This window comes from Anomalospiza imberbis, chromosome 3 (assembly GCF_031753505.1).
Source record: "Anomalospiza imberbis isolate Cuckoo-Finch-1a 21T00152 chromosome 3, ASM3175350v1, whole genome shotgun sequence".
In the NCBI taxonomy this organism is placed as follows: Eukaryota; Metazoa; Chordata; class Aves; order Passeriformes; family Viduidae; genus Anomalospiza; species Anomalospiza imberbis.
In genome coordinates, this window is record NC_089683.1 from 88,941,448 (window position 1) to 88,955,473 (window position 14,026).

The following is a 14,026-nucleotide window of genomic DNA, read 5'->3' on the forward strand; positions in this document are numbered from 1 at the left end:
GGATGGAGTAATATTTTGCAGAGCTAAGAGGAGGTAGGGTTGGATATGGAAGTGCAAATGGACTCTGTGGACAAGGGAAGCATGTTGCTGTGATGTGATTAGATAAGAAGATGGATCTAACTAACCAGGAGTATGAACTCTGAGACTTTGCAGCAGTTCACTCCAAGGCTGTTACTTCCTGACTTTGAACTATGATTAGCAGGAGCTACTTTGTTTGTGCCACAATAAAATATTTGGCTTGTTGCCCCAATGAAAAAAGATATAATTTTATGCTCTTATACATGAGGATGGTATCTAAACTTTTACTTACCCATCTTGATACCTTTAACACTGGACACCATTTAGTTTGGAATTGTTTCATTGTGAAGTTATTTTGTGGAAAGGCACCTGATACCTGTTGACATGTGAATACCAGCTTAGCTACCTTCTTCATATGTGCATGTATTTGCTTAATGCTGGTCAATGTACGAGCCTGGATAAGTTCTTCATTTTGAGTATGGATTGTAATGAGAATAACTAAAGAGATTCTCTCCACTTTCTAACCAATGATTTCAAAACTAGATCTCATTCTCCTAGTGTCTCTTTAAAAAGAGATGAATTTGAGTAGAGCTGGTGATGATTACTTCTTTGTTTTCTGTTTTGCAAACACATAGAATTAGTACAAGGCTGATGCATTTCTCAGAGCTTTTCATGCAAATTGGAGCTGAAGTGATGTGGTCAGTAATAAAAAGTCCATTCAGCACTGCTATGGAGGGCAAGCCAGATTGTTCTCGTTGGTCTTGCAAGTTCTGCTGTGTCTAAAAATTGTTGCATACATTGACTAAAACTTTTACCTGTAGGAAGAAGAGGAATCTAATTCCAAGAACCAGCGAAATTACTGGCTTCAGGACTGTGTGTTGTCCTTGTCACCAACCAATGACCTGATGGTAATAGCTAATGAACAGAAAGCAGTCTTTCTAGTGCGTGAGTATCCATTCCACTGAGTGTTTATGCCAGGACACTTTATAGTAACCAGAGCAAGATTTGTTTGCCCTACTCCTTTTCTGTTTATCCCCCAAGTCATACCTTCAAGAATTTTGAAGTATATTATAGTACACATCATGCATTTTCTAGGTGCTGGTTGTCAAATAAGTTGCTTTGTGTTTACTTCTCAGTCGTGCTTTGACCTTTTGGAAACTATTTTGTCACATAAAATGCACACATGTTATAACTACCAAGTTGTTTTAAAATGCTCAGAGATAGTGACATTAATTTTTCTCAGTAAGAATCCCTTAAAAATTACCTAAGCCAGTATCACTCTTGGAAAGGAGTATTAATGTGAATTTTCTTGAAATTCCACCTTGGATATAAAATTCTTGAATACCATCTTGAACAATGGGTGGCTTTGTATTTTACTCTAAAGTAGGACTCTGGAAGCTTTTAAAAGTGTCACTGCTAATATATGAACACTGATCAGCATCCTGCTGTTTACAGATGTGCTGTTGTTTGGGGTTCTTGTCTTTTACAGTGGGTGACATGTGAGGAAGATGAAGGGAAACATCCTGATATGGGGGCTATTATAGCATTTTAAAACAAAAAATCAGTGTTGAAACTCAGATTTGTGTAATTGGGCAGATTGTATTGAGTTGCTGTACTGCTTTGTCATTCCCTGCAAAGCTGCCTCTTCCAAACCTGCTGTAAACCAGTTGCTAATTTGTCATCAAAATTGGAAAAACAGCAGTACTCCTCATGAAGTTCTTATTGGATTGAGCATAAAGAAGTGATTTAAATTCCTGGAGAACTGCCTCTGATGAACTTCACAGTGACAACTGTCCGCCACTGGGCAGAAGTGTACCTGTGCCTCAGTTTTTAGGCGTCAGACAAATGGCACACAACATTAATTTAGTTTCAGTTATCCATTGACACCTGGGAGATGATTCAACAATCAAATGCCAGCTGTAACAGCACCCTGTGAATAACAACGTATGGTGTCTTCTAACCTTGAATTATGATGCAATGATTAAAGATTATCAGATTTAATGTGGAGTACTTATGTTCTTTTTGGCAGTTAAAACTAAAGTTTTCTATTCATTTTAGCTTGTGTTCAGTAGTGTCCCCAGAAGATTTTCCTTGCTTAGTACTTCTTTTCTAAGGATCACTGTTTCCTGAATTGAACCTATTAAAATTTGATGGATTACTGTATATTTTTAAACAAACCTAAGTATTTCAAAATTTTAGTATCTTATTCCATGTAAATTTCTAAGAAAACATATGAGTCCTTTAGAAAAGTCACTAAGAACATATTTTTACCTTTATGCTCTTCAAGGTTTGTAACTGGCACTTAATCTAAGTGTGGTAGGATGTATTGTACCAAAGAGAAAAATTAAAACTAGAACTACATTTGTGAGATGCAAAACATTGGGGTTTTATAGATGGTGTCTTTATTCTTCATGGCAGCTAAATGGAAGCACAGTGACAAGGGAAAGGAAGAAATGCAATATGCTGTTGGTTGGAGTGGCTCTCTGAATGTTGAAGAAGGGTAAGTGTTGAAATGCAGCTGTGATTTAAGATGTTATTTTCATGTTTAACAATTAGTAACCTGCTTTTTACTTGCATTATTTTTCCTTTCATCTGAGTGCATTTGTGGTTTTATGTATATTAGCATTGGAAACAAATACAGTAACATGGCTCATGGGAAACAGTAGCTGCAAAGCTCACTCCTGTGTATTGTGTGGTATCACAGAACAAGTTCTTGCAAATTAAAAGAATGGTTCTCTGCAAATCAGTGTATTTGTGTGTACTTGAGACATGCTTTTTATAAATTCTTGTTCTAGAAGGGAAAAAAAGTACTATTTTGAAAAATCTTTTATAGTAGAGATGAAATTTTCTTAGGGAATGTTGCAACTGGAAATATATGAAGTTGTTCTAGAAATGCTTCTCTTCATTTTCAAAACCTCATTCAAACAAGCGTAGTCACCTCTCTGATCAAGATATGGTTTTGGGCTCTAAGTCACTTAGGGACTTGGAAAATTTGCTTTGGTCATACATTTGGTATTTATGCAATATTTTTGCTTCATCTCTCTTCAAATAACCAGACAGATGCTTTTTTGAATCTCCCATATGGAATAAGATTTTGCACTTTGCAAGATTGTTACATTTGCAGCCTTGAGTTGCTGTCTGCCTTTGAACATGCTCCCTGATGCCTTCTACCTTCTGTTTGCTGCAGGAGGTGTTGACTTCATCAGCTTCTCTCCAATCTGTAAAAATCATAATCCTTTTATAAAACTGCTCTTGCTGTGTTTGAAATTTCCCTGACATCTTCTGTTTAAAAAAAATAAAATTCTGTTTGAGGGTATGTTTCTTACTACTGTTACAGCCCTGAGGGATGCTGCCCTATGAAACAGGTAGCTCTGTTTAGATAGGGGCACTTATATTCAATACATTTTGATTTATCATTCTGTGGAGGTGTTAATATGTTAATTACCGTCAAATTGTCAAAAGACTTGACTGGTTTTAGTTGGTTTTTTTGGTCTTTTTTTTTCTTTCTCCAAAGTTGCCTTCAACTGAGAATGCTCTGTGGTGACTAAGCTTTGCTATTGCAAGATGAGATGTCACTGAGATATTTAATGTTGCTTTGAGGATGTAATGAAATTGCAACTCATCTTGACCTTGCATTTAGAAAGCTTTCCTTCTCTACTTGACTACCCTGCTTATTTAACCACACTTTTGGAAATGGAGGTGACCCGAAATGTAAATAAAATGTAAAATAAACAGTACTGCTGGCATTTATGTGCTGTTTGGGACGTCATCTTGACTTCAATGATGTCTCATAAAACCTTTGTACTGCTTCTGTTTCCCTAGACAGTGTAAAACTTTGCATCATGGTTAAAGTTAAATAACTTCTGATTTGAGATATTGAGGCCTTCGCATCTGCTTGCCTTCTGCATGCTTTGCCTGTTGTTGAGCATGCTCAGTTATTGCATTAACTGGGAAGACCATATTCAAATGCTCTCAAATTATAAGGCACTAAAAAGCAGTGGATATAAAATCTACCTAGTTGCATATTTCAAAAATTAATTTTGATACGTATGGTTCAGTTAGCTCTTAAAAAAAAAACAAAGTGATTTTTTATGACAGATCATTATAGATCAGAAGAAATAATTTACCTTTAGGCACATGAAATTCAGCTTGAATCTGCTGAACAGACTGACAGAATAATCAGTGTGTGATTTATGAAAGACAGCATTAACAAGGTACAAAAAGTCTATTTGGGCACTCTTGAACTTGTAATTGAAGATGTATTTAAAATGAAGGGACTTTTTTTGATTCTAACTGTGAATTTGATATATGGTGTGCTGCATTAACAAATTATTAAAACTTTCAAAGTGCTGATATGGCAAGATCTCTTGCGTGAAGTAAAATTTCACAACAAGGGAAACCACTAATTTTGTGTTTCTGTTTCTAGTGAATGTGTGAGTAGCGTATTGTGCATTCCACTGGCAAGTCAGAAGAGGTAAGGATATATATGCATCACTAATGTCATTACATTACACTTTTCTATGTGTCTGGCTTAGAGTGGGATTTGTTTTTAACTTGAGTGTATCTTTGTGAAACAGGAGCTCCACAGGCCGCCCTGACTGGACGTGCATCGTGGTTGGCTTCACCTCTGGCTACGTTCGGTTTTACACCGAGGTGCGTTTCTCATCAGGGCAGGACAAGGGAGCTCTTGGCATAAACATCTGGGTGTTTTCAACTTTGTTCCCTGCAGGTTGTGCTTTTTGCCTTCCCCGAGAAAAGGGACTGAAATATTCATGCTTCTTATCCTTTCTTTTCTAGAGTGGAGTACTGCTTCTTGCACAGCTTTTGAATGAAGATCCTGTCCTACAGCTAAAGTGCAGGACCTATGAAATTCCCAGGCATCCTGGTGTCACAGAACAGGTTTTGTCAGATTATTTCAAAAGCGAAGTGCCAGTGTTAATGGGGTATGGAAGGGAGTCTTCTCTGTGAATCCTCTGTGTCCTTTACCAGTTTTTGATGGGAGGACAATTCCTTAGAACAAGAGATGCTTGATTTCTTGTTCTAGATGTATTCATACCTGTATAGTTTGAGGATTCAGAATATCTTTTGGAGTATTAGCGCTATTGATTTGTTTTATTTTTCTCTGTCTGCAAAGGAGTAGTTAATTCATTTTCTATTTATTCATTTATGTGCAAAAAAATCATGATAATGCATTGATGAAGGGAAAAAAATGTAACTTGACAGGTGCCAAGAGCTATTCATACTCATTCTTAAGAACTTACCTTAATTATTTCACATAGAAGATAGCTGGAAATTAAAAGAATATTTATAGGCCTAAGTGCCTCCATGTCATTATGAGTATTTCCTGCAGAGAAGGCTCTGCAGAACTCAGACTATTTAGTAAAGAAGGCAGCTTTCTTTGCTTTTGACTGAGTTGGCAAGCTTTATGTGGAAAATGAACAAAATCACAGAAATTTCCAAGTTTGCTTTGTACAAATACATGATTTAGTGTGACATTTTTGGGATCAGTTTTGAAATACAGAAGCATTAAGGAATCTGACTCTTGAATTTGTATCACCAGATTAGCATTTATGTGCCCAAGTGGTAATTCAGGCAGGCATTAATCCAGTTTCACAATTTGGCTTCCTAAAACTGTGATATTTACATTTTAGATGAACTTGTTTTTCTGTCACCTTCAAAAGCTACTGTAACTTATGTAAATCATAAGATATATTAAGCAAACAAAGAAGTTATTAAAAAAAGATAAAAAAAGAAAACATTTATAAAAATAGAAAATATTTTTGGGAGAGTTTAATACTGAATTTCTGTAGTTTTACCTTAGTCTGTTGCCTGTGGCTTGTTCAATATTAACTCTCTGGATGTAATCCTCATCTTTGTGTAGTTAATAGTATAAAAAGCCAGAAATAAGCTGTTCTAACAGTAGCAGTGATCTATTTTTTGTCTCCTTTTTCTCATTTTTTTCCCCCAGAATGAGGAACTAAGTATCTTGTACCCAGCAGCAATTGTGACAATTGATGGCTTCAGCCTCTTCCAGTCCCTTCGTGCATGTCGCAATCAGGTAGCAAGAGGTACGTGTAAAGGGAAATGTTTATTTTTTAATCTGTTAATAGTTCTTTATTTTTTAGGAAATTTGCTTAGATTAAATATAAAATCAAAGTGGAATTTAGATCTTCCTTGCTTGTTCATCAATACATTGACACCTACTGCATACAGAAAATGTTCCCAGAGCCCAAGTTGTCCAAGTAGTATTGACTGTCTTCTATATGCTCACCATAATACTGTACACTGGTTTTGGCTGGGATAGAGTTTTTTTTTTTGTTGTTTTTTTCTAGTAGCTGGTATGGGACTGTGTTTTGGATTTGTGATGAAAACAGCACTGATAGCATGCTGATGTTTTTGGTGGTGTGGAACAGTGCTTGCTCAGTGTCAGGGCTTTTTTTGTTTTTCACACTGCCCTGACTGTGAGCAGGCTGGGGGTTCCCAGAAACTGGGAGGGACACAGCTGGGACAGCTGACCCCAACTGACCAAAGAGATACTCTGTGCCATATGATGATACTCCTGGAAATAAAACCTGGGCAATCTTCATAGTTACGGCATTTGATTTCCCAAGCAACTGTTATACATGATAAAGCCCTGCATTCATGGAAGTAGCTAAATAGCTGCTTGCTGATACGAAATAAGGAAGAAAAGTCATTATTTGCTTGGTTTGCATGCATGTCTTTATCTCAGCCTACAAGTGTTCTCATTTTTGCTCTTCTGACTCTCTTCCCCATCCCACTAAGAGTGAGTGAGCGAGCTGCTGTGTGGTGGTCAGCTGCCCACTGGCATTAAGCCACTGCATACTGCTGAGGTGCTTCTTAGTATGTCACTGTCTGTAGAATGTTCTTCTTCCCAAGAAAAACTTTATAGGAAGTGATAATACTGTGATGATGGCAGTGGTGGTCACTGCTTGTTGTGTTCATGTCTAAGAGCTTTTCATACCTTGTTGGATTGTGCAGACTTTGATCCTGTTCCTTTAATTCAGTGCCTGTTCATACTCTTAATTTGGAAACAAGCTCAGTTTCCAGGGAGTGGAGGAGAATTATGTGACAGTACTGTGTGATAGATGGGACAAGGATGGTGTTGAGAAGGACTCAATGCTTGTTGCAATATCTGCAGCTGGAGTGCTGTATCTTCCTTCATTCTTGTTCATCTATATTTCGGGTAATAGATATTTTGAAAGTAACACTCAATGGTTTAGTCTTACCACTGTTCTTACCTCCCACTGTTACATATCTAGTGAGTGTTCTGACTTTGCAAGTACTTGGGTGGAGAAGTTTCCACTTAAACATGCCCAAACCACAGAAATCAACTGTAGTCCCTTTTAAAAATTGTACAGAGTATTATACTATAATAGCTAGTGAATACACTATCTGCTATTACACCATACTAGCTAGTGAATACACAAAATGTATTTATGATGGAGTATCATGTGCAGTTCTGTTCAGTTAATTTTTTAAAAATGTTTTAATTTGATGATGGTGAGTATTTCAAAGGCCATTTAAATAGATGTTCCAATGCATGTTAACTTAAAACTAGGTTATTTTGTGTCTTCAGATTGCATCAGGTGGTTTTTTCCCTCTGTGCTATGCTTTCTCTTTGATTCAGTAGATATTTTTTTTTTGTGCTTTATTGACTTTTGTCAGCTGCAGCATCTGGCAATGAGAATGTTCAACCTCCACCATTAGCTTATAAGAAATGGGGTTTGCAAGATGTGGATACGATTGTTGACCATGCCAGTATTGGTAAGCATTTCTGTTTAAGTTCAAGTATGTAAAAAAAAGAAAATAATATGCAGTTAAATTCTGGTTGAGAGCACTTAGTGATACTGGTTGGATAGAAATACATAGTGAGAGAAGGCTGTCACAGTGAATGATCTCATTAACCACTATCAAAAATATTGGTGATTATTTTCTTTTCTGGTCTGATTGAGTCTTCCCTCTTACAGCTGTAGCTGTCTTATTCTTTGTTTCTTGGTCAGAAACAGCTGAGAGACCAGATCAGATGCAGTTATTTCCATTCCTGTCAGAACTGTCTGGCAGGCAGGTTAAGACTAGTATGGGTCTTTCCTGAGTCTAACACATAAGGAAAATTAAATTTGAGATGCTTCCTTTCCAAAAAGGACAAATTGACTCATAGGGTCTCAAAGACTTTACCCTTCAGGAATTTGCAGAAGCCTCAGTTATTGTGCGTATCTGAGGGACAGTAAGCTTACTTTCTCTTCCACCCTTTCTACAAAGGCAGCTAAGAGGTCAGAAGGCTGCTATCAAGGCAGGTGAAGTGAGTTTGGTACACGTATTTTTGCTGCTGAACTCTGCTGAATTTTTTTTCTTCTGAACAAACCAGATGTGCTCTATAATTAACCCAATCCATTAGGTTATTTCTGCCATGCTGTTTGGCATTTCTGTGGTTAAAGCTGTTCCTTTCCCCTGAATGCTGGCTGGTCAGTCAAAAAGGCAGGAATATATTTATGCTTTTAGAGCAATTGCATGCCTCTGTTCTGAATGTGTAAGACATTCACTTTAATGTTTTTGTTAGGCATCATGACACTGTGTCCTTTTGATCAAATGAAGACTGCCTCCAATATAGGAGGATATAATGCAGCTATAAAAAACAGTCCACCTGCCATGTCCCAATATGTTACTGTTGGAGCCAATCCTTTCACTGGGTTCTTTTTTGCCCTGGAGGTATGTACTACAAAGCTGACTCGCTGAAACTTTGAATAATTTATCTTTTTTGCTGTATGAGTATTTCTGAAGTATTCTTATGTTCATTTTATGTTGACATTTCCCCTTCTTGATCTTCTGGAACTGGAGTGATATGGAGTGGATATGATAGTAGTGTCTAGCATGGGTTCCTGCTACTGAGAAATTTTATTTTCTATCTTAAATTGAGTGTGATAAGTAATTTTTTCAAATTTGTTCATTTATTGCAAACTAATGTTTTTGAAAAATTATGTTGGTATTGTGTAAACATGCATCTTATGGATATTGGGAGGTCTTTAGTCTTTGATTCAACACAACCTGAGTACATTGTAGTGATTTCTTGTAGAAGAAAACTGCAATTTGTGCTTAACTGTAGCATATTTACATCATCTTCTGTTGTATGGGAAGAAAAGGATGTCAGTGTAGCTGTGTCTGTACATTCAGACCCTACATGTATGCTGTCCTTACCAGGACTGAAAGTTAATTGAAAATGCTAGAATTGGAATTTTAGTTTTTGTACTTGCTTTCCAACAGGTTTGTGAAAAAACTGCCTATTTTGATATTTGTAAGGACGCCAAAGCCATACCCCAGCTAGCTTTCTATGATAGATGATACACAGGGGTTTTTTAACTTCTGTTGCAGACATACATACTGAACTATCAGTGACTTGCAGGAGGATTTTGAAATGGCAAAGAGATGTCAGAATGGCTTTTCTGGGGGCAATAAATTAAAATTTTGCAGTCTTAAAGCTATGCTTTCTGAGCTGAAAGTCCATAGGAGGCCTGAAAAACTATTCTGCAGTTGAGTTCGGTGTAAGAACTATTTCTTGGCTTTCTAGAGATTTTGTTGCTTCATTTCAGGGTGGTTCACAGCTGACTATTTCTTGTCTTTCTAAACACTATTCCTGTATTTCAGGGTAGCTCACAGCCACTGTTGTCTCATGTTGCCTTAGCAGTTGCAAGCAAACTGACTTCAGCATTATTTAATGCTGCCAGGTAATAAAATTTAAAAAAAAATTTTTTTTGGTTGTAGCTGCCTAATATTTTGAATATTTTTTAGGACCATTGGTGTAATTCTTGTTATGTTCTTCTGTTGCAAGTGGCTGGCTTGGTTGGAAGAGTAAACATGAAGAAGAACCTGTCCAAAAACAGAAACCAAAAGTGGAACCTGCAACCCCATTGGCAGTGAGGTAGGTTGGTTTTTTTCACTGTCAGTTGCTTTGGATATCTTGTGTTTTTAGTTATCTAAATTATCTTGAAAGCTGTATAACTGATGAACATGTGACTTTAAGCAGTGATAGTAGTTTGCAGGTTATTTGTTTTAAGCTTTTTTTCATTTCACTTTATCATTCTGGACAAATAATTATTCATCTTTCTCTTCCAGTGCATGGGTTCATTGTTACTGTACAGTCACTGCCTGACACTGCGTGACAATTCAGTCACTTATCCTACTTTCTGAACTTTGCTTTTTCAGTAGGACTTAGGCAGAGCTATGATATATCTTGGTATATGGAACAAGAACTTTTTTTATTATTTGCTCTTGATTTTTCCCATACCTTCTGTTACCTTAAAAAAGGAAGTCCTCATCCTTGGAAGAAAAGCTAACTATTTCTGAAGAAAAGGATGTGTCTAGTGGCTTTGCTTCATTATTATTTTTTAGGTTTGGACTTCCTGACTCCCGGCGCCATGGTGAAAGGATATGTCTTTCTCCATGTAACACTTTGGCAGCAGTAACAGATGAATTTGGAAGGGTTATTTTGCTGGATGTTACAAGAGGACTTGCAGTTCGCATGTGGAAAGGTATGATAGTGATATTAGTGTAGCAAATAATATTCTTCAGAACACTGGGCCATCTTATGTTCAGACTTAGAATTCCAAGAATTTTAGTACATTTCATCATTACAAACGAAAGTCAGGTGTAATATTAAGTCCATAAGGGTATTTTTGTAAATCCCTGGAATACTTATATGGCCTACAGTTAAAATTTGATCTGTTTGGTTTGTATTTTTTTTGGAAGAGCTTTAGCGCTATTCCTCAAAGTTCTTTCTCTTTATAAGCTCTAGTACCATCTTTAGTTCTGCTGAGAAGATAAACTTTGAAAAATCACTAAGGCATACAGCTTGTTAGATTCTCATTTCATCATGATTGGCTGCACAAAAAGGGCAGCCTCAATTTCTTGCATTGGTGTAATGTCCAGAGTACTGACCTGATGAGTTTTGAAGTGTTTTTATATCTTCTTCTGAAGAATTTGTTCCTCCCCAGTGCTTTGCCAAAAGGCTGCATTTGGCCACTCTCTGGTGGGCCCTGTTCCAAGTCAATGGACCGGAGTTCTTTACAGGAGTCAGGAGTTGCACAATTTGAAACAAAGCTTAAGATTACAGCTTGATGTGCTAATTCTCTGTTAATTTCTGCACACTAGTGACCTTCTGTCTTCTCTTTACAAAGGATACCGTGATGCAGAAGTTGGTTGGATACAGACTGTAGAGGACCTTCAGGAGAGGGAAACTGAGAAGATGGATTCTTCTCCTTTTGGGAATGCACAGGGTCCAAGCAGGGTAGCTCAGTTCCTTGTGATCTATGCTCCAAAAAGAGGCATTCTGGAAGTGTGGAGCACGCAGCAAGGACCTCGGGTTGGAGCCTTCAATGTGGGGAAATACTGCAGGTGAGAAACAGGTAGCAGGTAGGCATGGTGACTGTGCTGCTGCAATAAAGTGATATGTAACTATGCCAGGGGTAAAAGTGCTAGTGGTGGTGGCAAGCACCTCCTGTGCTGCCCAGTGTTTCCACTGAATGCAGCTTGTTCTAGAGTTGGGGACGTCATCATATTTCATCACTCTTGTCGTCTTTTCTGATAAAGGTGTTTAGCAGTTCTTAAACCTTAGCTTCATAAAACTTGTTGCCTCTTTATTTTGTTTGTGGACAGGGTAGGTTGCTAATTTTAGCAATTTTTTAAAATTTCAGGTTGTTGTATCCTGGTTATAAAATAATGGGTTTAAACAATGTGACCAGTCAGGGCTGGCAGCCCCAGACTTACCAGATCTGCCTTGTTGATCCAGTTTCTGGAAGTGTAAAAACTGTCCACGTACCTTTCCATTTATCACTGAGGTAAGAACATTTTATGCTCTATATAAGTAAATTAATTTCAATATTGTTTTTGGAAACAATTGGAGACAGTAATTCTGGTGTTCCTTTTCAAGCTGAATAGCACTCTGTAATAGTCTCATTGGTTGGTAGGGATTAACATAATTTTCATTATTGGGATGTTACCTTAAAGTAGCATAAATAATTTAAAAAAATAGTTTTATTGAATTATTACTTTTAGTTCTCTTCACTCATACAATTAAAAATTCTTTTCCTTCAGTGATAAAAAGAGTGAACGAGCAAAAGATATGCATCTAGTGAAGAAATTAAATGCTTTACTTAAAGCTAAAACCTCAGATCCAGGTAGGTTCTTTTGTATAATTTCTTAAGATTGTGTTATCAAAGAGGTTTTGCATTATCTGTTTTGTAAGTGTACAACCACAAGTACAATTGTGGTGCATTCTGACAGCTGTATGTGGTATGAGCTATGATCTCTACGGACCTCGGGGTTTCTGTTATTTTGTTTCATTTTCCTCAAGCTTATTTTGGCAGCTTCTGCAACAGTGTCTTCATCTTTGACTTGAACCCATATGCACCTTAACTGTGGTGCAGGTTGACTTACTCTTCAGAAGGCATTTGAGAAATATGAATTGAAATTGTGATTGTCTTTGTTTGCAGATTTAATTGAAGCTGAAGCAAAGGAATTAATACTTGATATCAAATATCCTGCTACAAAAAAACAGGTAAACATTTAGAGTATACTTTATTATTAGAAAAAAAATGCTGCATTAGCAGGGTGATAAATCTTTCAAAATAATTTTTTTTCCCCTAGAATTACTTGAAGCAAATAATTGAGCTGTTTAGAGTTTCTGTGTGTTTTTTCTGGATAGTTTTTTTACACCATATTGACTAGCATGAACTTTAACTTGTGACTTCCCCAAGGCATTGTCTGTGAATAACAAAAAGAGAGAAGACCTTTCTGTAGGAACAAATTATGCCACAAGTATATGTGAAGGTGAAATACAGATGAAAAATTGTGGTCAAAGTTGTGTTATTGTTGGCTGAACTTGCATGTTTTTACAGTGAGATTAAGTGAATGTTTAATTCTCTTGAATATCTGCTTAAAAGGCTTTGGAAAGTTTATTGACAAGTGAACGCGTGCCACTTTCATCTCTCACAAACATCACTCAGACATTAATGGATAATTTAAAAAAACAGGGTAAGTGGATATTGATTTTGCAAATATAGAGAGGAATTTGCACTTTGTCTGCAGTGCTGTAAGACTGTTGTAGAAATGTTCTGTTCCACAGGGAGACCAGGCCTGGTCTGCTTAGTTTCAGTGCTAGATATCACAGGATGTTGCTTTTCTATGTCTTTATTTAATGCAGACTACAGACAGCTTGCTGGAAAGTATGCTTGGCTAGGCTTGCTGTGTGCCTAGTAACTTGTGATTATATTTAAAAAAAAAAACCAACAAAACAAACTCAAAAAGAACTGGTCTGGGTACTTGTGTCCTGTTAAATCTTCCTTTAGAAAGAAGGTTCATAGGCTTTTGCCTATAGATGTTTTAATGTATTCTCTCTCTCCAGAGAAGGAAGTGAGGATGTGGTATGATCTGTGAATTTTAATGTACTTGAAGCACAAAATCTTTATCACTGAGAATCTGAGCTGCGACCATATCTAGTATCTTTTTTCGGTAAACTTTGCTGAAATTTACCAAATACTTCATGTTTTGGTAGCGATTTCAGAGCTTATGTCAGGAAATGCCATTGCCAATTCAAAACCTTGTAGCTGAAAAATCAAAGAAATCTCTCCTTCATTTCTATCAGTGGTAGTTTCTTTTTATGGTTTTCTTGAAGTACATAGAGGAGATTGAGACCTTCACACATGCAGTTCTCTACCTAAATTCTCTACCTCATTCTAATTCAATAGTATTATACATTTCTGTTAGAACTCCTAAAACATCTAAAGGAAAACAGAAACATGACTTTTAATTCTGAAGAGAGGTTGATATTTCCTAAGGCCTGTGTATTTGTGCATTTTTCATCATTAATCTCTTGTCAAACATAACATTGTTTCCCCACTGTCACAATATACAGCAAATTTGACTGATGTTCCAGCCTTCTAATTTCACAAGAGTAGTGTTACATTTCTCCACTTCTGTCTAGTAGGTAAAAGATAAT

General features: G+C 36.8%; 2 protein-coding genes across 14 annotated transcripts in view; one reads left to right on the plus strand and one right to left on the minus strand.

The window, feature by feature from the left end:
• The window catches only part of RAB3GAP2 (RAB3 GTPase activating non-catalytic protein subunit 2), a 116,090-nt gene that overhangs the window by 85,397 nt on the left and 16,667 nt on the right, over window positions 1–14,026 (plus strand). For 12 of the 13 annotated variants that reach the window (XM_068185602.1, XM_068185600.1, XM_068185604.1 and 9 more), the window contains 16 exons: window positions 840–963; window positions 2,437–2,518; window positions 4,445–4,492; window positions 4,596–4,671; window positions 4,816–4,917; window positions 5,987–6,086; window positions 7,705–7,803; window positions 8,597–8,745; window positions 9,679–9,758; window positions 9,863–9,952; window positions 10,423–10,562; window positions 11,208–11,424; window positions 11,724–11,867; window positions 12,124–12,206; window positions 12,522–12,586; window positions 12,972–13,062. In XM_068185602.1, coding sequence (XP_068041703.1) covers window positions 840–963; window positions 2,437–2,518; window positions 4,445–4,492; window positions 4,596–4,671; window positions 4,816–4,917; window positions 5,987–6,086; window positions 7,705–7,803; window positions 8,597–8,745; window positions 9,679–9,758; window positions 9,863–9,952; window positions 10,423–10,562; window positions 11,208–11,424; window positions 11,724–11,867; window positions 12,124–12,206; window positions 12,522–12,586; window positions 12,972–13,062 — 1,690 coding nt within the window. The remainder of the gene's footprint in view (window positions 1–839; window positions 964–2,436; window positions 2,519–4,444; window positions 4,493–4,595; window positions 4,672–4,815; window positions 4,918–5,986; window positions 6,087–7,704; window positions 7,804–8,596; window positions 8,746–9,678; window positions 9,759–9,862; window positions 9,953–10,422; window positions 10,563–11,207; window positions 11,425–11,723; window positions 11,868–12,123; window positions 12,207–12,521; window positions 12,587–12,971; window positions 13,063–14,026) is intronic. The other variant, XM_068185612.1, reaches the window with a different exon arrangement.
• Window positions 1–14,026, minus strand: part of LOC137471358 (acrosin-like) — a 183,231-nt gene that overhangs the window by 21,537 nt on the left and 147,668 nt on the right. The window lies entirely within an intron of this gene.